Raw genomic sequence first — 22,425 nt, forward strand, 5'->3', positions numbered from 1 at the left:
TCGCGTCTGGGCTGCTGCCCAGCTGGTGCTATCCCGCGGCGGCCCCGGAGTGGGGGCAGCGGGCCACAGCCCCCCGTCCCGCAGGGGAACTAACGGGGCTGGGCTGCCGATGCCTCCGCCCCGGGGCCGCCGCGGGATAGCACCAGCTGGGCAGCAGCCCAGACGCGACTGGCCAGGGGCTGGGCCCAACGTGCGCGCTGCTGGGTCCCCGCAGCAGGCCCCGGCTCGGGGGGTTCGGGGGCGCCAGAGCTGCAGCCGCGGAGCGCCATGGCCGCTTCCTCCCCCGCGGCAGTGGGAGCTGCAGCAACGGCTGCTCCCGAGTCCCGGTGGCTGCTGGGGGGACAACAACAGCCGCCGCCTGGCCCCGCGGGCCGCCCCCCTCCTCGCCCAACCACCCGACTGAGTCCTGCTCGCGGCCAGGCCGGACGGTTACTCACCCCGGCCCCGCGCTTCCCCTGAGTCTCCCGGGCCTCCCTCCAGCGCTTGCGGAGGGAGGGGGAATGGTGAGCCCGGGGAAGAGGCGGGGATTCGGGGAGGGAGCCAATCGGGGGAGGAGGGGGCGGAGTTGGGGCGGGGGGGGGGCGAGTACTTCCGGTCTCTAGGCTCCGGGGCATTTCCTTGTTTGTCCGGTTGTCCCGACCGCATGTCGGTCGGGACGCGGGACAAACAAGGAAATATCGGGACGGTCCCGATAAAATCGGGACGTCTGGTCACCCTATTGTTAGTGCCCAGGGAGATGTCTGGCAAGAGGGAAGAGGGCAGAAGAGAAATATTGCTGCAGGTGCCCACTCCCTTTTCCCCTCATTATTCAGTATATTTTGCGTACGCTGTCTCCCAGCAATACAGGGTTTCAAGTATTTGGGAGTGTAAACCTGCCCTCTGCTGTCCTTCAATTGCTACTCACAGACCTATATGGCCTTCCCCTACAAGGGCAGTAGGTGCGCTTTATCCTGCTGCAATTAGGTGATTATAGGGGCCCTGCAATTCCATGGTTTGCCTTTTTTTATTTTTTTTATTTTTATTTTTTTAAAGTGGCAGCCATACTTTTTTCTGTGTGCTGCAGATCAGGGAATTATTGAGGGTAACTACCCTGTAAAGACTGTACTGTATACTGTTTTTAGAATATATGATCTTCACTTCTGACACACACTGCAAGAGTCACAGCTTCTTGGCTATGTAATACAGAATTGTGTGATTTCTGAAGAGAATGCAGAAATCTCTTTTTTAATTGTTTTACGGTTCAGACAGAAAGGATAAAAGCCCTTATGTCTATATTTTTATTCCAATTTAGAAAAAATCCAGCATATGAAGTGGATGAATCACTCTAAATCTTGGCAGTTGTTTGCAACAGGTTATTACCACTGCTCCGATGCTAGTTAAGCAACACTTTTATTCATTCACCAAGTGTGAAGGCAGAGGTCTTGAAGAGACCACCACTAATAATAGGACTATGGGTATTGTGTGGCTGTTGTACACAACACTGTCGACCAACATGACAAGCCACAGACACTACTTTGATGAAAAGCAAAATTCAGGTGGTAAATTTACCATGCCACAGTGCTTGCACTGTGCTGGCCACAAGCGATCTTTTGCAACACAGCAATGGGACTCTAGTGCTTGTCAGAGGGGAAAGCTAGTCTAAAACGACTGGGTATATTCACATGATTATTCTATTTCACATAGCAAATACAGAAAAACATGTATTCCCTAGGGTATTATAAGATTATAATTCAATCAGTTTGTTGATGCCACCGACCTCAAGAGTGCAATTTGAATGTCTTGAATTACAGAAAAAACCTCCAGACAAAGACTTGTGCAGCCTTTTAGTCAATAAGGTAATTGAATGCACACTACAGTGCATGTCCAAGGTAAAATTAGTTTTTCTTAATCCATTTCCTTCTGCATTACATAGTCAATGACTTTTCTAATACGGAGCCTCGAATGCTTACTGATCTTCCAACTATGACAACCCAAATGGCACATTGGGAAGACACAAAGTCTGGCCAAAAATATAGAATGTTAAGTTAAAAGAAAAAAAAAAAAAAACAGTAAATGCTCAAATTTTGTTTCAGTTTTCAATCCAGATTTAATATATTTTATTTTAGACAATTACACAAGAAATGCCCTGCATAGAACACAAAAGATAGTTTCACTGTCATTCATGAGATATTTGTGTTTTTATCAAAAAAACTCCTCCTCCCCCTGCCCGGGCCACCAATAACCCCTCAGAGAAAAATCACAGCTTTATTTAAGAGATTCTATATTATAGACTCCTTCTTAAACTAAATATCCACCTTAGGGTACACTTCCCTTGCAACTTTCAAATCTCATACACTTTAAGTTCTTGATTAATAGAAAACATCCTGTAGCACCATTAAGGGATTAAAATAAAATAACTAAGTAGTATTAAAGTGGATTTATGTTCCTAATCTGATACAGTATCTCTGCTATTTACTTCCTCTTTCTGGATTTAGAGCCAGTATTTATTAGTACCAAATATCCCTTTATTGCCTACATCCCACTCTGCTCTAATCTCTCCAAATTGCCTCGCAGAGTGTTACACCTCTACCCTGATATAACACTGTCCTCAGGAGCCAAAAAAATCTTACCACCTTATAGGTGAAACCGCGTTATATCGAACTTGCTTTGATCCGCCGGAGTGCGCAGTCCCGCCCCCCCCAGAGCGCTGCTTTACCGCGTTATATCCGAATTCGTGTTATATCGGGTTGTGTTATACCGGCGTAGAGGTGTACTATCTGTTTTTCAAGTTTTAAAATTTATTTTTTGTCAGTAAATTTGATCAGATTTGAATTTACACTAGAAAAAACACTCAGACTAATTAATAGGCAAATTCCTGCACAGCAACCTGGACACAGAGTCATACAAGGGATCTCCCACAGGAACAAAACAGACCCCATATGCCTGAAGACTTCTCCAGACACAAATGAAATTTCTAGAATACAGAATTACCTCTTACTTCAATTGCACATGTTTAACCATTGTGACAGAAACAGCTTTGCAGATCAGTTTGAGAAGTGTTGATTTAGTAAATTATTCACCACACTATTATTGTCACTAATATAGCAGCACTATATAAGCATACCAATTATTTAAAAAAAAAAATCAACATTTTCAAACATCAGTGCCTATATTTGGTCACCTATAGCCATATTTAGACATCTAAATCATCTAAATTATTATTTTTTTAAGTGTTGAACACTTGCAATCCTCAAAGACTGAAATCAGGCCATTCTGATTTAGATTCCTACAAACAGATATAAGTAACCAAATTTAGGCACTCATTCAAAATTCCTGACATATATTATTATTTAACAGACTAAAAAAAATAATGGAAAGCCACACACTTTCACCCAAAAATATACACTGAATAACCTTTCAAATGTGTAATCTCCCAGGACGAGTGATTTATTTGACAGGCGAATAAAATGTCAGGTTCTCCCACCATCAATGTTGCAAAGGCAGAAAAGATCTTGTGTTTGGACTGGTAATTTTTTAACGGTATTTTTGCAAAGCTGTGCTAATTCATTACACCTGAAATTTATAAAGGCCAGAACAGAGATAGCCTAATGGTAGTAATTTTCCTAGGAAAGAAGGACCTGAGAGTGTGGAAGAGCAGAAAAACCAGGAGTGACTACTGTTGCTCAAGGCAGAACTCTCTAGTCAATTAAGAAATAATAATGACTGGTTAAGAGGAAAGTTCTCAGCTGGACGCCTCCACAGTTTGCTTTGAAGAACAAAGTTGCAACAGTTATTGACATATATGACTGAATAAACAAAGAACTGATGATGGCAAATTCCATGACCAGAGGAGGAAGAGCAACCAGGTAAAGAGAAGAATTGGACAGAAAACCATGGAAGTAGATTTGTAGGAGAAGGTATCTGAAAAGCAGTAAATATATGCAAAGAAGAAGAGTGTTCATTACAATGAATTTGGACAAAGATAATACAGAATCCACTCTCACTGTTTTAGTCTAGTAAGTCTCTTTTGTTGCTTGTGCAATCATTAGTATTTCTCAATAGCATTACAGTATTACTATAGCTATCATTCAGAAGTCAAGAATTACCAACAGTGGGTCTGTATGAAACACCAGAGTTATTTCCTATTCTAAATATAGGCAAATACAGCATTCTTTCTGATACAACCATAGTAACTGCTGGTAAATTAAGTTTTATTTAAAATGGCAACAATTAAATATACTGTTGGGTACACAGCATGTTATTAATTCTCACTTATTAGTAGAAATCACTTTCTGAAATAAAAACAAAACAACAAAACAAACAAAAAACATACCCGCCTTGGAAACAGAAGTCTGTGTTTTCCTCTTCTAGGCCACTGCTGTTGCTCTGCACTTCAGGTTCACGTTCCTCCCTGCCTGGCAGAGTCTCCCAGCTTTCATCGCTGGAGGATTGGTCTTTTTCTGTAGCAGCAAAATAGGAGGGCAAACATGCAGACCACTCCCCATCACTGCATTCAGAACTGCAATTTGAGACAAGCAAATGTTGTGTTTAAAGTATTGACAGGTTCAAAAATAAATAAATAAAAGCCAAAGTTAAAATCCATTATTAGCTATTTCACAAAAAAGGTAGAGAACTGTTTCTAAATATAAACAATATTTCTGAAATACATTCATTTTGTACCATTCATGTATCTTACCATTATGAATAAAAGCTGTTGCTTCTTTATAAAAAGGAGGATTTGTTTATCTTCTTATAACACTATGATTTTTTAAAACCATGTCCATATTATTTAGCACAATTTTTCATTTTTCCCTCCTCCATCCATGTTTGCAGAGTCCATGAAATACCTTCAAAATATTCACTCCAGATACTATATAAGAACCCTTTCTCTCGCTGCCCTGGGAAAAGAAAAAGGATGGCAAGACCCTTGAGAGGAGCCAGAAGGATACAAGTGAGTGGCAATGGCCTCATTTCCATGGCATGCAAGACTTCACACCTGGACATTGATCCTCCACTTCTAAACACTATTTGGTACTTTTAAAAATAATCTCTATATGTGAATGAGACATCTAAATTGAAGGAACAGGAGAAAAAACCTGAAGATTATTAGGTGCATGGGTCTAAAAAGATGTTGCAGGATCTGTAAATTCATTTATCCCCTATTCTCTCCCAAGAGATATTCACAGTTTTATATTGTCTCTGGCCATGCATGCTGAAACTACATGGTAAATAAAAGCTATCTAGTAAGTGTCCAGTAAAGTTAGAAGTCCTATAAATACATCTAACTGTCCATCTGACCTATGAATAGTTATTCCCCAGAGGAAATAGTTCCATAAAGCTGGAATGTCACTTCAAACTGTCTTCAAGAGTCACCAATAAAACAGCAGGTAGAAGTTCAACAATATCCCATTTCAAAAAGAAATTTGGTAAGTCCACAAGAGAATGCTGTAAAGATAAGTTACATTAAAAATGAACAGATCAAGTTACCACGAGTGAAATCAACTAATTATTCCCAAGCTTCCACAGTCAGTCATCTATATTCATCTTTTCACTGCATAATATAAATTATTTATCCTTTGTGTGTTAGTAGCATATAGCCAAACCAATAGCACTGGTATTCCAAAGCTTAACAGTGACAAGGTTAAAGCCCCATCTACAGAACAGTGGGAACAGTGCTTTCACCATGTTTAAGGACAACCTGATCCTGACACACTCTCAGGAATCAGGCCTGCAGCAGAGCTAATCTCCAAATAGCCCTATCAGTACAGCTGGCCTGCAACAGCAGGCTGCCTGATTTGGCCATGCCATCTGACTGGCTGGAGGGGCCACCAGGCTGGCTCTTAAGTCAGCAGCAGCTGCAGGCTGGCTACTCAACACCCACCATAATGCCCACTCCTGTGTTACCTTGTTCCTGCTACTCCTGTCTGGCTCCCAGCCTTGCCTCTGTCCTGTCCCGTCCCTGCCCTTCCTTGCCTCTTACCCTGCTCACTCCAGTTCCTGACCTTTAGCCTGACCATGGCTTTGACTTATTACTGTCTCCAGCTTGCCCCTCAGCTCTGGTATCCAGTTCCTAGCCTCTGGTTTAACCCTTGGCTTTGACTTTTACTACTGACTCTGGCTTGACCTTTGGCTCTGGTATCTAGCTTCTGATCTCTGGCTTGATCCTTTACTCCAGCTTCTTTATACTGATTCTTGCTCTGACTCTAGTCCTTGGTTCCTTACGACCGCTCTGATCAGTAGGCCTGATGCGCGCCCCGATACCTAGGTTAAACCACCCTCAGCCGTACCAGCTTACACACACCTTTACTTCTCGTATGTATGAGCCCTCCATCACAAAGGATTTTGAGTTATTTTTGAACTGTGTGCTTTACAGGGCTGTGACGTTGAACTCTATATGATTTTATGAAAATATGCTAATGTAACTGGAATATGCTTCATGCAAAAGGTCTTGTAAGGTATCATTACAAAGCTTATAATCTACTGAGTGTGATCATCCTATTTGTATAAATGTATCACTCTTGTATCTGAAACTAGAAATATGAAATATAACTCTGAGGGCCTATTGTAATTATGCAAAGTGTGGGCCACTAATGGTGGTTTGGAATCTTGATGACTCCCATTAACTGTGACAATTGACTGCAGATGGCTCTGTTTTACCTGTAAGTCTTCCTGTATAGGTGTGTGCTGTGTGCTGGCACGTGGGTAAAGAAGTCTTACAGTGACATGTGATCATGTCACCTGAACTGGAATCCATTTTTAACCTAGTGCTTGTCCACTGGATGGTGTGAGGGGGGGGTGAGGGGAAGGACCCAGAGGGACAAAGGATTCCCACCGTATGCAAAAGATATATAAATGGGTGGAACAGAACAAAGTGGAGAGCCATCATGAGAAATCCTCTAGCTACCACCTGAGCTGGAACAAGGGCTATACCAGGGGAAAGGACTGTGCTAGACTAGGAAGGCATTCAGTTTGTGAAAGAGACTTATTGAAACATTTCTCAAGGTGAGATTTTTACCTGTATTCAGTTGTATTACTGTATTAGACTTAGATTTGCGTGTTTTATTTTATTTCATTTGGTGACTTACTTTGTTCTGTCTGTTACTACTTGGAACCACTTAAATCCTACTTTCTGTATTTAATAAAATCACTTTTTTCTTATTAATTAACCAGAGTATGTATTAATACCTGGAGAAGCAAACAGCTGTGCATCTCTCTCTATCAGTGTTATAGAGGGCAAACAATTTTTGAGTTTACCCTGTATAAGCTTTATACAGGGTAAAACGGATTTATTTGGGTTTAGACCCCATTCGGAGTTGGGCATCTGAGTGTTAAAGACAAGAACACTTCTGTTAGCTGCTTTCAGTTAAGTCTGCAGCTTTGGGGCAAGTAATTCAAACCCTGGGTCTGTGTTGGAGCAGACGGGCATGTCTGGCTCAGCAAGACAGGGTGCTGGAGTCCCAAGCTGGCAGGGAAAGCAGGGGAAGAAGTAGTCTTGACACATTACTTGGCAGTTCCCAAGGGGGTTTCTGTGTTCAACCCGTCACAAGGGCTTTCTAGGATGACTCTGCTCATCTACCCATTCAGCCACATGAAAGATTCTGGCATGATCTCTTATAATAATACCCAGAGTCCAAATCCGAAAGATTAAGGGCAAACAGCTGAGACCTAGCTAAGTTAGGGCACCAAGAAAAAAGTCACACCATTAAAAATAAAAAAAAAATTCATAGTAGTATCTCCCTGTATGGAGAAATCCACTTGCAGCAAAAAATGACTTAAGGTGGTAAAAACCCACTGTTTTAATGGGGAAATGTCAACTTGAAAACAAAAGTTTGTATCCATTAGTGTCACAAGTTCAAGTTACTATAGCAAACCCAAAACTCTCTCTCATGTGGTTTGTTTTACATGTTTCAACACTTTGCTCCAACGTCTGAGATGTCAATTTTTAAGTCAGGGTTAATACTAGTGTCAATGCTAATACCAATCCAGCTTGGGCTTTGGTGCTACTTTCTCTGCAGAGATCTCTGGAGTCACCAGCTAACAGATGGAGGGCTGTAAGATGTGGGCTTGACTGTCAGAGGGATGTTCAAGCTTGGCTCTTCTGGATCCAGTCCCACTCAGATTGCTCCAGAAGATGGAGCTTCAGCCTTGCATCCCTCAACTTGCAGGTTCTTTCAGAAAACGAAAGGCAGACAAAGCATGTGCTTTGATGCAACACTCTCCCAAGAACAGGCACGTGCAGTACCTATCTTTCAGTGGAACTAGCTGACTACTAGCCTGCAAGTTTCGAGCCAACCATTCTCAGAGCCCATAAAAAAAGCTACGTATGGGAAAGTGGTTGTACAGGAGGGTCTGCAAGCAACTTCTGTTTGACAAATGCTAGAACAGACAAGGTAATATAGAATAAAGATAGCTCTGAGGCATTTCAGAGTGCTTGAAGAAGCATTAGAGAAATTTAGCCAGAGCTAAAGCCTAGTGAGTCAGCCATCAGACAGATTCTATCTTGCTGCCACATACTGTGGCTCTCCTACCCTTTATGCCCTTGTATGGAAGCATGAGGCAGCAGAGGCCACATGCACAGCCCTGACAGATGCTATTAAAAAACCTCTAGTTTTGCGTCCATGAGGCACATCTGTATCTAGAGTGGGATCTGCCCTAACACATAACAGGTCATTCCCATCCTCCCTCATGTTAGTATTCCTCATAAGTCCACCCAAAGGCATTAAATAAAAGGCTTGACCTTTTGAATCCATTTACAAGGTCTTGAAGATTTCATTCTTTTGTTCAATCAGTACTTCTTGCAATATTTTAGTTACAAGAGTTTATGCAGACAATTTTTCATACTGTAAATCCCTCATAAGTGGTAAAAACATGAACTGGTAAATGGGTCTGGCCAAGGAGCATAAAGTAGTAAAAAATACAAGGCCAATTATATATCAAGAGAGAAGATTAGATCTGTGGTTAAATGCACTGAAAATTGGACCTCCAGAGATTTGATTTCTATTTCCAGCTCTGCCAAAGACTTATGTTATTTTGGCCATGCTGCTTAACTTCTTTGGGTAACATTTTCAAAAGCACTTAAGTCCTACTAACTTTTAATGGGATTTAAGTGGTTTTGAAAATGTTACCCATATTGACTCAATTCCTCAACTGCAAGATGAGGATAATACTTCCTTAACTTACAAGGTTTTATGAAACTAAATTAATTACAGTATATTCCCATGTATCCAAAACACTATTAGCCGAATCTTTGCATTATTCAGATCCCTTCCTTGTCCCCCCGCACAAGAGATATGATGCATAGGTCATGTATATCATGTTGGGGCACAAGGAAGGAATTTGGATAATCAAGGGCTTCAGATAATAGAGCAGAGCCACCCTCCCCCGTCCCACCAGCACTGTGAAGAGGAGGATGAACCCCCAGCTGTGAGGAAAGCCATCCTGAGGCTAAATGGCTCCTGCAGCAGTGCAGGGAAGCGGGCACTGAAGCTCTCTTGTCATAGGAGAGAATGGGGGTGTGACACCAGAGCTGCAGAAGGCTCCCTGCACTTCTGCAGTCAGTGACACCCAATCCGTGCAAGAACAAGCAGTTGTGGTTGTGGCAGAGCAGAGTCCTAGCTGGGGATCTTGGCACTGTTTCACCAGGACCAAAGCCTCCCCACCACACCCTTGCACCTACAGAGATAGGGTGTCACCTGTCTTATGGCAGTGCAAGGAGCCTTCTGCAGCCCACTGTCATGGGAATGAGCAAATGGTGCAGAGCAGAGACCCCCGGTGAGGATGACGATGACAAGTCCCCAGCTGTGGGGGAAGTCCACCCTGCTGCTGAATGGCTCCTGCCCTCTTGATTATCAGAACTCGGGATTATCCAAAGAAAATCCATGTTATCCATGCTATTTGGATAATCAGAAGTATACCGTAGTGTTTATGAAATACTCAGCTATTAAAAGCAATGAATGTCTTTTTTTTTTTTTCTAAATGTATAGGCTTTAGGATGTCATTTTTCAATATAAGGAGGAAAATAACTGTTTGGCTGATAATTTTTTTATGTTCTCTCCCTTTCCACTTTGTCAGTTAGTACTTCATATCTGGTTAAGAAATCTCTAGTGGAAGCAACATGGTGATAACACAGCTATTTTAGAAATAGAATGATTTATCTTTTGTGGCAACCAGGAGCTATATACAGAGATGCTGACTGATGCCATCACCTCCCAAAGATTAGAGTGAGGGATCATCATCATCCAAAAGAGCAAAACCACAAGCAAAACTAAAGGAGAGAAGCTCCACATTGGCAGATATATAATATGAGGCTAGCTGATACATATGACAAAGCTGTCCTTTTCTCAATAAAGTAAAATCTGTCAAACCTAGTCAACTGCCAGGGTGCATCAAACAGTAGTAGATAAGCAGGGAGAAGATGAAGTTACTGCAAAAGAACTAAGTAAAAAACAATATTTTTAAAGAACAACAGAACACATGAAAGATAGCTTGCAGGATACTAAGACTACTTAGATTTTAAGCTCTTTGGGGCAGGGACTGTCTTTTTACAGTGGCTAGCATAACAGTGTCCTGATCCATGAAGGGGGGAGCCTCAATGGTCAATCAACAACAACAACAATAATAAATAATAGATTCCCAAGGGAACAATGCTGCATTGACCATAGATGCTTAGAGAATTAATTAATAGATACTGAATAATGACTTCAACTTGCAGACCTCACTAAGGGTTCAGCTGTGCAACCCTTACTCACACTAAGTGCTCACTGAGCGTCCTACTGATTTCAGTGGGACTCCTTGTGTGAATAAGTGCTCATCAACACATGAGTAGTACAACTGGGCCCTAAAAATAAAATAAAATAAAATAAATATTTTCTCTGCCCAAAAGGCAGCCAGAAAATGGTTGTGGGAGCACGAATGTTGCCACAGATGTCCTTGGTCGTCAGTCACCTAGAGCTTGTCGCTCTTGAACCCTTGTTCACTATTATTTAAGGCACAACTGTTATCATAGAGAACTGTTACTAGCTACAACAGCTTGTAAAAGACAAAGGAAGTTGGCAAGGGGTAAAGGAGTTGGCAAGGGGTAAAGAGGGAAATATATATTTATCTTGGAAGACATGAAAGTGAAACTTTGATGGAGAATATCATACAAGTCCCAAATAAAACACCACCCAAAGGGAGTTCAAGAATTCCCTCACAGCAAAGGACCTTCAACTCCCTGACCAACCAGGCTGAAGTGTCTAAAAGAAATTACCAAATTACATAGGTGAATAATTAACAACTTGCCCCTTTTTCCTCTACCCCTACCAGTAAAAGTGATAGCCCTCAGTGGTAGCTAGGGTGCTCTGAACCTCTTAACACCCCCTTACCCCTTGGCCACTTATTTAGGGACCTAATTTAGGCGCCTACATTTGTAAGCTTTGGTAGTAGTTTTAAAAAATTGCCTTTGGATTTTTAGGCTAGAAAGTGCTATATAAAGCACGATTATGGATGGCCTGTGAACCTTAACTCTGTCTTTTTAAATTTAATACAATGAGGCAATGTTCCATTAATGTCGTTTTGGTAGTTAATATTTTTATAACAAAAAAAAAAAAAAAAAACAAATACAGCAACAAGTTGAAGGACTATTTTAAAAAGATTTTAAGATCTCAACAATTTAGTAACCATTTTAGAATTCTTCCTCATTTGGGTACTACACCTATGTTTTTATCTAGCTATGGATATTTCTTCTATTTATAGTTCTTGCAGATCAGTATGATCATTAAAACTTCAATGAGGATTATATCAGCAGTTGGTCTTTCTTACAAGAGTAAATTAAAGAGCTAATACTACGTGTCATTCTCAAATACAGAAATTACATTTTATGCATTTTGTAACATTTAAGATTTACTCATAGCATAAGATGCTTATGCATGGTGGATTTGCTGGAGATTTGCCATGCTACACTAACCACTAGTGTGCTGCTGTACACAGGCAAACTAAAGAGTGAAAATGAAAAGTGCAATGTATAAGATACTCGTCAATTTCAGTCTACAGCTGGCTACCCTGATTGGCAGTGAAACTAGTCAGAAACTATGGGAAGAAGGAGAAGTCTTCTAAAAGTTATATAGCAGGAGTGGCCAAACTTACTGACCCTCTGAGCCACATACAAAAATCTTCATAAGTTAGAGAGCTGGGGCACACGTGCCGGGGCTTGGGGCTTCAGCCCTGCGGGAGGCGCCTGCTGGGGCTCGGGGCTTCAGCCCCACTCCTGTTAAAAGCCCCAAGCCCCAGAAAGTGTGCCCTGTGGGGCTGAAGCCCTGAGACCCCTCTCCTACTGAGCAGAAGCCCAGAGACCCCCGTCCCTACTGGGCAGAAACCCCTACCCCACCACCCCACTGCAAGGCAGAGGTCCTGAACTCCCCCCACCCTTTCTGGTAGGTGGAGAATGGGGAGAGTGGGGGGCTCCGCGAGCTGCACTTCAATGGTAAAGAGCCGCACGTGGCTCACAAACCACAGTTTGGCCACCCTTGTTACATAGGCTACTACAGAGGACTTCCAAAATTTCTCTTTATATTAGTTTAAATAGGCTTTCAAAAACAAAATGCTTACTTCACCCAACTGCATTTCCACAAACCAATCTTCAAAATATTTTATTTTGGAATGCAGGATGTTAACCTATGTTTCTGACAACTAAGAGTCCCATGGTGCGTGGAGGGCTTTAGCTTACAGTACACTTTGGGCTGAATACAGAATATAGACACTGAAACATAGCAGGAATGTCAGTTTTTCAGAAATCTAAAACCTCCTAGTACAATACACAACTGTAGCAGCTAAGTCTCCCTCTCTACATTACCCTGCACATCTTTTAAAAGAAATTCTTCTACAGCAGGAAATTACAGATAGTATTCAGTAATCTTTCTCTACAAATAGCTGTATGCAGAAAATTATAATTCAATGTGGTTTTAAATGATCAATTTTGACTGAAGCACAAATACCTTACATATAAGTGGAATGAAAAACGGGCTGGTTGATATTTTAAAATTAAAAAACCCTATATGCAATGATGCATTTCTGGCTTTTGGTATAGCAGCAGATATTAATATTGCACAGCAATTTGAGGAGGAGAAAGATGGCAACTCATGACAAGGTTTTAGAGAGCATTTTTTTGTTTTGCCATTTTATATAATCATTCCCCCCAGATACTTGGTCTTTTTAAAACCACTACTACCTCATAATAGTTGCTAAAGTTATTCAGATTAGTACATTATTTTTACAAACTTAAGATGCTACAATACTGTATATATTAAAATTCTTACCTGTCTTCATCTTTGTTTGAACCAGGTAAATGCCTGCTGCAATCTTCAAATTCATCCCAGAAAGCACTATCATCTACTACACATGTTCTTTCTTGGCCGGTTACATTACTTTTTAGATCATTTTCTGTTTTCTTTTGAGTACCTTCGTAGTCTCTTGGGTCAAAGAACATACTGGAATTCATTTTTTCTTTGCTATTTCTCAAGGCATGTTCTGCAGTGCCTTGCTGGGCTTGGAAAATTTCACTCCTTCTTCTAGTACTGCTTTTCTCCTCGTCATCACTAGTAAGTTTTTTTCTATCCAACGGGTTTGTAGCATTTTGTTTTCTAACTTTAGGTCTCACTACAAGTTCAGGTGAATTTCCTTGGTCAGTCTTGCCATCACTGGTATTCAGTTCATTACAAATCCCTACAGGGGTCCTGACAGCAACATCAGCTATAATTTTTCTCGGTTGTGTTTCACAACTGGCACTACCACTTAAGTTATTTTTTCCTATAGCTTTCTCTTCAGCAGGTGATTTTTTAAATGTCCTATTATTTCGATGGCCAAGATCTGAGTCTATGCTATAATATCTCATTGAAGGCACTGGTCCTTGTTCTTCAAAAACTTCTCTGGAAGCATTATGATTAAAAGTAGACAATCGTGACTGTATGCCATTGAAGGACTCTACCTCCTTCTCCAACTCAGAAAGCATGTGATCCAGTGTTTCCTGAAATAAGCCTGCTTCCTCTTTTGCTAACGAAAAATCAACTTGTCCACCATCATCCTCTCCATCACTGCTATCTGGCTCATAGGAGTCAATGTTTACAAAAGCAATTCCATTCTGACTATTCCGATCACTACACTCGCCAGAAGTATACTCTGCACAGTCCTCAGGAATTTTATCAGGATTCATACTGCTCCTTGAGGTTTGATTGCCTTCCTGATGGTAGTATACTGGAGAAAATGGTGATGTGTTTGTTTCGACAGTTTGCCTCAAAACAGTTCTACAAACAGGAACTTCAGATCCATCATTCTGTAATGAAGGTTCATCTGATAAAGCAGAACAAACTTGAACCAATGGATTGGGACCTTCATAGAAAATTGCAAGAAAGAATACATTGGAGTGATCAAACTGGATATGAAGTTTCTCATTAACAATGCTTGCTCATGAAAAAGCTGGCAGTTGACTGGAACAACAGTGCAATTGAATGATCAGGTACATTTATCACAGGTGTGCTTATGTGCAGCTAATATATCTTTGGTTCCATTTATTAAACTAAGCCTAAATGAACGAACCTAAATGATACAATTTCAGCTTTACTCATGAGAGCAGAAATACTTAAGAGTCCTATAAACAAAAACACATTTGCAGGAAAACTCTTTTAAATTGCTTTCAGGCAATGGAAATTTGAGATGAGAATTATAGGAATTTAGTAAGTTTCAAAAGGTAAGGAAACTGAAAAATTTGCTGCTAATAATAATACTGCTAATAATTAGACTATCCATATATTAGTGGGCAAAAATGCACATTCTGCTAGGATTTGAAGAAGACATTTACTGGTACCATAAATGGGATTTTTATATAGGCATATTTTGTACTTTCAAGCAAGAATGCCATTCTTGATTTACAAGGAGAAATTAACAAGGAAAGTAAATGTAAAAGCTCCAGTTGGCAACAATGAGTACACTGTAATTAGGTTTAATAGTAAAATTGAGGGTAGACTCCTCTGATGGTATGACAATGAACATCAAGAATAGCAGACCTTGAAAATGGAGGGGGGAAAGCTAGAAAAAGGTTGAATAACTCAAAAAGTATAGCATCCGATCATCTCTGAAGTGAACAGTGACCCAAATCTTCAAAAGTGTGTACATTTTTGCATACCTCTGACTGATGCACATGCAAATCAGGGTTGGAACATTTATATTCAAGTTTGCATGGAAACTTCAAGTTGCATTCACAGCTCAGTGCATGCATTTATGAAATTTAAACTACTGTTAGAAGCACAGAAAGCTTGTATACATCTGAGAAAAGAATTTTGAATAAAGAAATATGCATGGTTAAATACATGGACCCAAGTATAGTCTTTTAAAAAAAGTATACGGAACACGGCATAAACAGAAAAATCTCTCTAATTTAAAATGTTATACATTATTCAAATACATAAGCAAACTAGGGAAATGTGGTCTAGATTAAATTACTATAAGGTAGGTGCACAACTGATTGAAAGACTGTACTCAAAGAGTACTTATCAATGGTTTGCTGTTAAATTGGGAGGGCATATCTAGTGGAGTCCCACAGAGGTCAGTCCTGGGTCCAGTACTATTCAATATTTTCATTAATGACTTGGTAATGAAATAGAGAGTATGCAGAAAAAATCTGCAGATGACACTAAGCTGGGAGGGGTTGCAAGCACTTTGGACAACAGGTTTAACATTCAAAATGACTTTGGCAAGTTGAATTGGTTTGAATTCAACAAGATGAAATTCAATAAAGACAAGTGCAAAGTACTTCACTTGAGGAAGGAAAAAAATCAAATGCACAAATACAAAATGGGGAATAATTGTCTAAATGGTAGTACTGCTGAAAAGGATCTCAAGGCTATTATGGACCACAAACTGAATATCAATTATCAATGTGATGCAAAAAAGGCTTATATGATTCTGGGGTATATTATTCGGAGTGTGGTATGTAAGACACAGGAGGTAACTGTCCTGCTCTACTGATGAGACCCCAGTTCTAGACACCACAATTTAGGAACGACAAGGACAAACTGGAAAGAATCCAGAGGACAGCAACAAAAATGATAAAAAGGTTTAGAAAAACCCCACCTGTGAGGAAAGGTTGAAAAAAGTGGGCATGTTTAGTCTTGAGAAAAGAAGACCGAGGGGCGACCTGTAACAATCTTCCAATATGTTAAGGGCTGTTATAAAGAGGAAGGTGATTAATTGTTCTCCATGTCCACTGAAGGTAGGATAGGAAGTAATGGGCTTAATTTGCAGCAAAGGAGATTTAGGTTAAATATTAGGAAAAACTTTCTAACCATAGGGGTAGTTAAGCTCTGCAATAGGCTTCCAGGGGAGGTCATGGAGTCCCCATCATTTGAAGCTTTTAAAAAAAAAGTTGGACAAACACCTGTCAGGGATGGTCTAGGTTTACATGGTCCTGCCACAGCACAAGTGGCTGGACTTGATGACTTCTCAAGTTCCCTTCCAGTCCTACATTTCTATGATTAGAATCCGGATGGCTGCTTGAGACTCTTGTATCACATAGACTCAAATTTCTGCAGAACCTTGAATTATAAGTGGCACAGATAGCGTCACCTCTAATTATGGTAGCCCAGCATTTTTATTTATCTCTTCAGTCTTATCTGAAAAAAAGATACGGCACATCCGAATGGGTGAGCTGATAGCACTTTCATTTCTGGAACACAAGGATGCGGGTTGTGGTTTCCCACACTAGAATTTGGGCTTACATGGCACGCTGTCATTGCAAAACTAAAAGGATACTGCTCTGTTAGAGGTGCTGCCTTTGATGAAACATTAAACTGAAGTCCCTTCTATCTATTTCTTGTGGTTGTTTAAGTAGATATTGAAGATGGCATGGAATTTAGCAGGGGATAACTCCTGTGTTTTGGTCAGTACTCTCAATATAAAATGAGAATCAGCTTGGAAACATGCAAGCTCATACATCTGGGAATGAAATAATCCAAAACACAAATATTCAATGACAGGGAAAAATATGGAAAATAGAAATGCCAAGAAGACACTTAAGGGTTATAGACCACAGCACATTACTATTAGACATGAGTTTACAAGGAAATATTGCAGCAAAAAGTCAATGAAAATTTGAGCTACATCTGTAGAAGATCACATTATGGAACAGGGAAGTAATATTCCTTTTAACCATATACCTCCTCTGAACACCTGAAACAATATGTTCAGTGTGGGCACTTCATTATCTAAAAAGATAGTGACAAACTAGAGTCAGTTCAGACAAAAAAAAAAAAAGCAACAAAAATAGTCATGGGGTTAGCATTGAGCTACCAGAAAACTAAGATGCAAATAAGGTAAATATTTGCATACAACTCACTCTGAACATTTGAAAGATGTAAACACAAAAGGGGAACAGGAATTTCTTAGCATAATAAAAGAAGCTTTCAAAAACAATAGAATGAAATTATGCAACGAGTTTCCAAAAAAGTGAGATCTTCTGGTTGTGGAATAGTCTCTTAAGTGAAAGAGTGATAAATATTACTTGGCACATTTAAGACTAGACTGCAAAAACATTTACTAACATACAATCGACTCAAAAGAAGAGGTACTACACATATGATTTAATAAGTCATTTTGAATTTCTAGATTCAATTATTCTAACTGAATGCTACTTTAACCTCATGAACTATTGATGAAGTTTAAAATTAGCAAACCAAAGAAAACTGAATATTCATGAAAACGGGAAAATAATGTCCATTTGCTATTTCAATATTTCATTTTCTCTCATTTTTCTTGTAAATATTTATATATAGTCGAATTAATTTCTGGTGTAGCTCTGCTAAGTCAATGGACTTGCATGATGGAAGAATTTGGCTCATGAAATGTAAAGTATTTTGTTTTCTAGCTCTTTGTGGCAGCAAATAAACATGATCTATTTTCCTCTTACACAGGAATTATTCAAGAATCTGGTGCTGGGGTAAGATTTCTGTAATAATATAAGATTTCTATAATATATTCATGGTTACAATTATATGTTTTATGAGATTTTATTAAATTTAAATCTTTCAGTGTTGCTCTACTTTATTTTATGAAGTAAATTTAAACATTTCAGGATAAATACTATTTTTCATTAAACTTCACATTGAGTTTTTGATGCAGAACATATGAACTATTGTTTGTTCATATGACTTTAACCATTCTATACATTTCCATTTCCCTTCCCTCCCAAAGAAAATGTGTCTCAGTTTGAAATTACAGAGCACGCACATAAAGACTTCTCTTTTTGAACATTGTCTAATTCTAATCCTTCACATTCTCCATTCTGTTGGCTTGAATTTCTGTCTTGATTCATCAAAGATGGTCTAAAACTGACATACGCATGTCTTCTTCCATATCTTCTCCCTGTAATGGTCTGATATCCTCCGGCTGGTTTGGGCCAGGCAGGTTTGCCAGCTTCTTGACCCATTGCTGCAAGAGATAAAACAGGAAAAATTGAATACATTAGATAAGAGAGATAAGAAAACAAAAATCCATTCACCCCCTTCCCCTTACAGTTGGATTTGTTTGAGCAAGGAATCATTTTCCACTATAAATAGGAAACATGGGAAATGTAAATTGTTGAAGTGCACTAGCGTGAACATTTAAAAAAAAAATCTATATATAATCAAGTAAACACTAACAGTTTACATTTTAGTTCTTTTGATGCTAATGGCATAAAAGTATACTTGAATCAGACTTTTCTCCTTATTTTAAATAATATTTACTAATTAGAGCCTGTCAGGATAAAAAGACAGACTCTGCAGTAAATAAAGGCTTAAAAACAAACACTGGGCCAAACTCATCCCTAATGTAACTCAACTGAAATCAGGAATTAGTCTGACACAGTAAATTTTGCTCTATTCCTGCTTTGTATCATTCCTCATCCCTTTCATTTCTCTGAGTGACATGAATATCTCAATCTGGAACACTCAGTACCGTAAAATTAGGGTTTAGTTATTTGATAAACCATCCAAAGCACAACTATAAACTACTTATTTTTCTAAACAATCTATGCAAAGGCTTTGCTGAAAGAACGGTCTATTTTTATTAAATGCGGACTACAAAAAAGTGTTCAGAAGTTACAGAAGTCCACCAAGCAAAAGAAAAGTATACTGACACTTTATATAAACTTAGCATTTTGTCATAAATGCATAATATATGCTACAAAAACATGATTAAGAAAAGAGTTAAGAACAACTGTAGCTCACTGTGACGTTGTGCAGTCTATATGGTTTTATAAAAACTTGATAAGTCAATATAATGTAACTGAGACAGTTTTAGAGAAAATACGGTAATAAGTGAATGTAAGTAACTGGGATATGCCTCATGCAAAAGGTCTCTTGTAAGGTATCATTACAAAGCTTATAATCTACTGAGTGTGATCATCTGATTTGTATAAATGTACCACTCTTGTATCTAAAACTAGAAATATAAAATGTAACTCTGAGGCCTATTGTAATTGTGTAAAGTGTGGACCATTAATGATGGTTTGGAATCTTGATGACTCCCATTGTCTGCAGATGGCTGTATTTACCTGTGAGTCTTCCTGTATATGTGTGTGCTGGCAAGTGAGTAATGAAGTCTTGCAGTGACATGTGATCATGTCACCTGAACTGGAATCCATCTTTAACCTGGTGCTTTTCCAGTGAGGGGGGTGGAAACCCAGAGAGACAAAGAGTTCCCGCCTTATGCAAAAGATATATAAAGGGGGGGAAGAGAACAGAGAGGGAGAAGCCATCATGAAGAATCCCCTAGCTACAACCTGAGCTGCAACAAGAGCTGTACCAGGGGAAAGGATTGTGCCCAGGCCTGGAAGATGTCCAGTCTGAGAAAAACTTACTGAAGCATCTCTGAGGGTGAGATTATCTGTATTTAGTTTGATTAGGCATAGATTTGCGCATTTTATTTTATTTTGCTTGGTGACTTACTTTGTTCTGTCTGTTACTACTTGGAACCACTTAAATCCTACTGTCTGTATTTAATAAAATCACTTTTTATTTAGTAATTTACTCAGAGTATGTATTAATACCTGGGGGAGCAAACAACTGTGCATATCTCTCTATCAGTGTTATAGAGGGCGAACAATTTATGAGTTTGCCCTGCATAAGCTTTATGCAGGGTAAAACGGATTTATCTGGGTTTAGACCCCATTGGGAGTTGGGCATCTGAGTGCTAAAGACAAGCACGCTACTGCGAGCTGTTTTCAGGTAAACTTGCAGCTTTGGGACAAGTGATTCAGACCCTGGGTCTGTGTCTGGAGCCAGACGGGAGTGTCTGGCTCAGCAAGACAGGGTGCTGGAGTCCTGAGCTGGCAGGGAAAGCAGAAGCAGGGGTAGTCTTTGCACATCGGGTGGCAGCTCCCAAGGGGGTTTCTGTGATCCAACCCGTCACACTCACATCCAGTATTTCATAAGAAGTTCTGATTTAAGAATTGCTGCCTCAAAGAAAATTTTTTACTTGTATGAGCCAGGTAAGGCAACAACTGTAAAAGGGCAGAACTAAACATTGCACAATCCACCCCTGTGAGGTCAATAGATTATATCTAAAATTCAAATCTTCACTACAAACACCTTCTGATTTATGTGATTAGGCTTTTTCCTTATATATGCAAAAATTTACAAATAAAGAACACAGAACACTTGATTGCTCTTCCTTAAATGACATGCATTGGTGCTAATGGGTCTGACATTTGACATAACCATAAGAAGTTTTATCACAAACTTAAGTACTGTTGAAAATAAACACAACAGAAACAACACAAAAGTCAGCTGGCTCCAGTTAGTCTCTCTCTGGTGGGGAAAAATATTGGTAGTCAGACCACATCTTCTAGAATAAACATTCCAGGTCACAAGGGTGTAGTGATGGATTCTTTGCATTACGTAACTTCATTAAGTGTAGCCATGCAAAGTAATAACCCAGGTGGGATCCTATTATGGTAAAAAGATCCAGGCTAAATGGATCCTACTGACTTTACCAAGAAGATACACTCAAAAGTATAAGAAAACTTGAATAGGAAAAAATGCTGATATACTAGATATTACAAATGTTTCTGGTGCAATGTTAATTCCATTTGCAGTCTGCCTGATATAAAAATGCTCATGTTGCATAATTTCCCCAGTTAATGTAATTAAAAGTCCAATACTTCAGAAGTTCAGCAGCTTTCTTTGGGGTTACATATAAGCAATTTTTCCAGTCAATATGCCATCTTTAACTTTGCTGGATATTCAATTAACACTTTAGCTTTTGTAACCTTGAAAGCCATCGAAATGCAGATGGGGCAAAGACAAGAGGGAGTTTAGTTTCTCTGAGAGTCCACATTCACAGACAGCAAATATTTTTGGAGTTCAAATGGAAGTTCTATTTTTCCCAGCTGTTACAAGTATTCTTTCTTTAAGAACCATGCTCAGTTCAGTGGAGACAAGCAGGATAAAGTTGTTTGTTTAGACATATGATGCCACTGATCAGGGGGTTTCCTCATGTGCACTCAAACGCTTTTTCCACTACCAAAGTTTGTACCTATATTACGTCAACTGTCAGGAATGGTGCAGCTGCACAGGTGGCAACAGCATAAATATTAAGAGTAGATGGGGTGCTGGTGTTTTTACCTCTCTCATAAAACTCTACACCATTGCTGAAGCATGTATTCATTATGCCAACACAGACACACCAAAGGAGGCAATTTTTTGTTCCAAACAGGATGAAGCAGAGCCTGCCCTTAGAAAAAAATGTGATAAGGAAAAAAAAGGATTTTTTCTTCCCTGGAGCTTCTCAACTAAGATATCACCCTTTAAAAACTTCAGCTGAAGAAATGGATGTAGAAGGACTGTGACAGTGTACCCCATAAGGCTTTATGGGGAGAGGGTGCTTATAAATGTATGGATGACATAGCTGGAATATGTTTTGTGCTGCCTGTGCCATGTAACATATCTCCATAAAGGTTATGGTCTACTATATCTATCCATCCAATTTGTACATATATATCATTTTCTACTCGAGGTTAAGAATATGGGCTGTATGCTTGCCTGATTTCTAAGTAAGCTTTGTGAGGCATTTGGTCAGCTTCTTTAGGAAGGAATGCGCCAGGTTAAGTACCTGATCAAGAGACACTTGGGGAACAATGCATCTTGGAATGCTCCAATCCACATGAGAAGTCTTCCTGGAGACATGCAAGATGCCATGTGGACAATGGCGTCGGCCTGCAAAGACTGAGTCATGCAGGGGCATGTGACTTGCCCAGGTGACTCCAAAACTCCATCTTGAAGCTGGACTTTGCAGAGGAGGGAGGAGGGGGGTCTCCACCCACAAGAGAGAGTCTATTTAAACCTGTGGGAGACCCCTCCATTTTGTCTTCAGCTGGCTAAAGAAGGAGCCTCTCCACCCCCCCCCCCCCCCCCCCCCCCCACCTAAAGGGCCGCGAGAAAC

At 39.8% G+C, this 22,425-nt stretch overlaps 1 protein-coding gene across 1 annotated transcript in view; it reads right to left on the reverse strand.

Annotated features, from left to right (window-relative positions):
- Nucleotides 1-22,425, reverse strand: part of PJA2 (praja ring finger ubiquitin ligase 2) — a gene marked incomplete in the record, with an annotated part of 86,917 nt that overhangs the window by 27,593 nt on the left and 36,899 nt on the right. The window contains 3 exon segments of the mRNA XM_034773785.1: nucleotides 4,313-4,498; nucleotides 13,272-14,340; nucleotides 18,232-18,432. Of these exon segments, the coding sequence (XP_034629676.1) occupies nucleotides 4,313-4,498; nucleotides 13,272-14,340; nucleotides 18,232-18,430 (1,454 nt within the window).

Source organism: Trachemys scripta, chromosome 6, assembly GCF_013100865.1.
Source record: "Trachemys scripta elegans isolate TJP31775 chromosome 6, CAS_Tse_1.0, whole genome shotgun sequence".
In the NCBI taxonomy this organism is placed as follows: Eukaryota; Metazoa; Chordata; order Testudines; family Emydidae; genus Trachemys; species Trachemys scripta.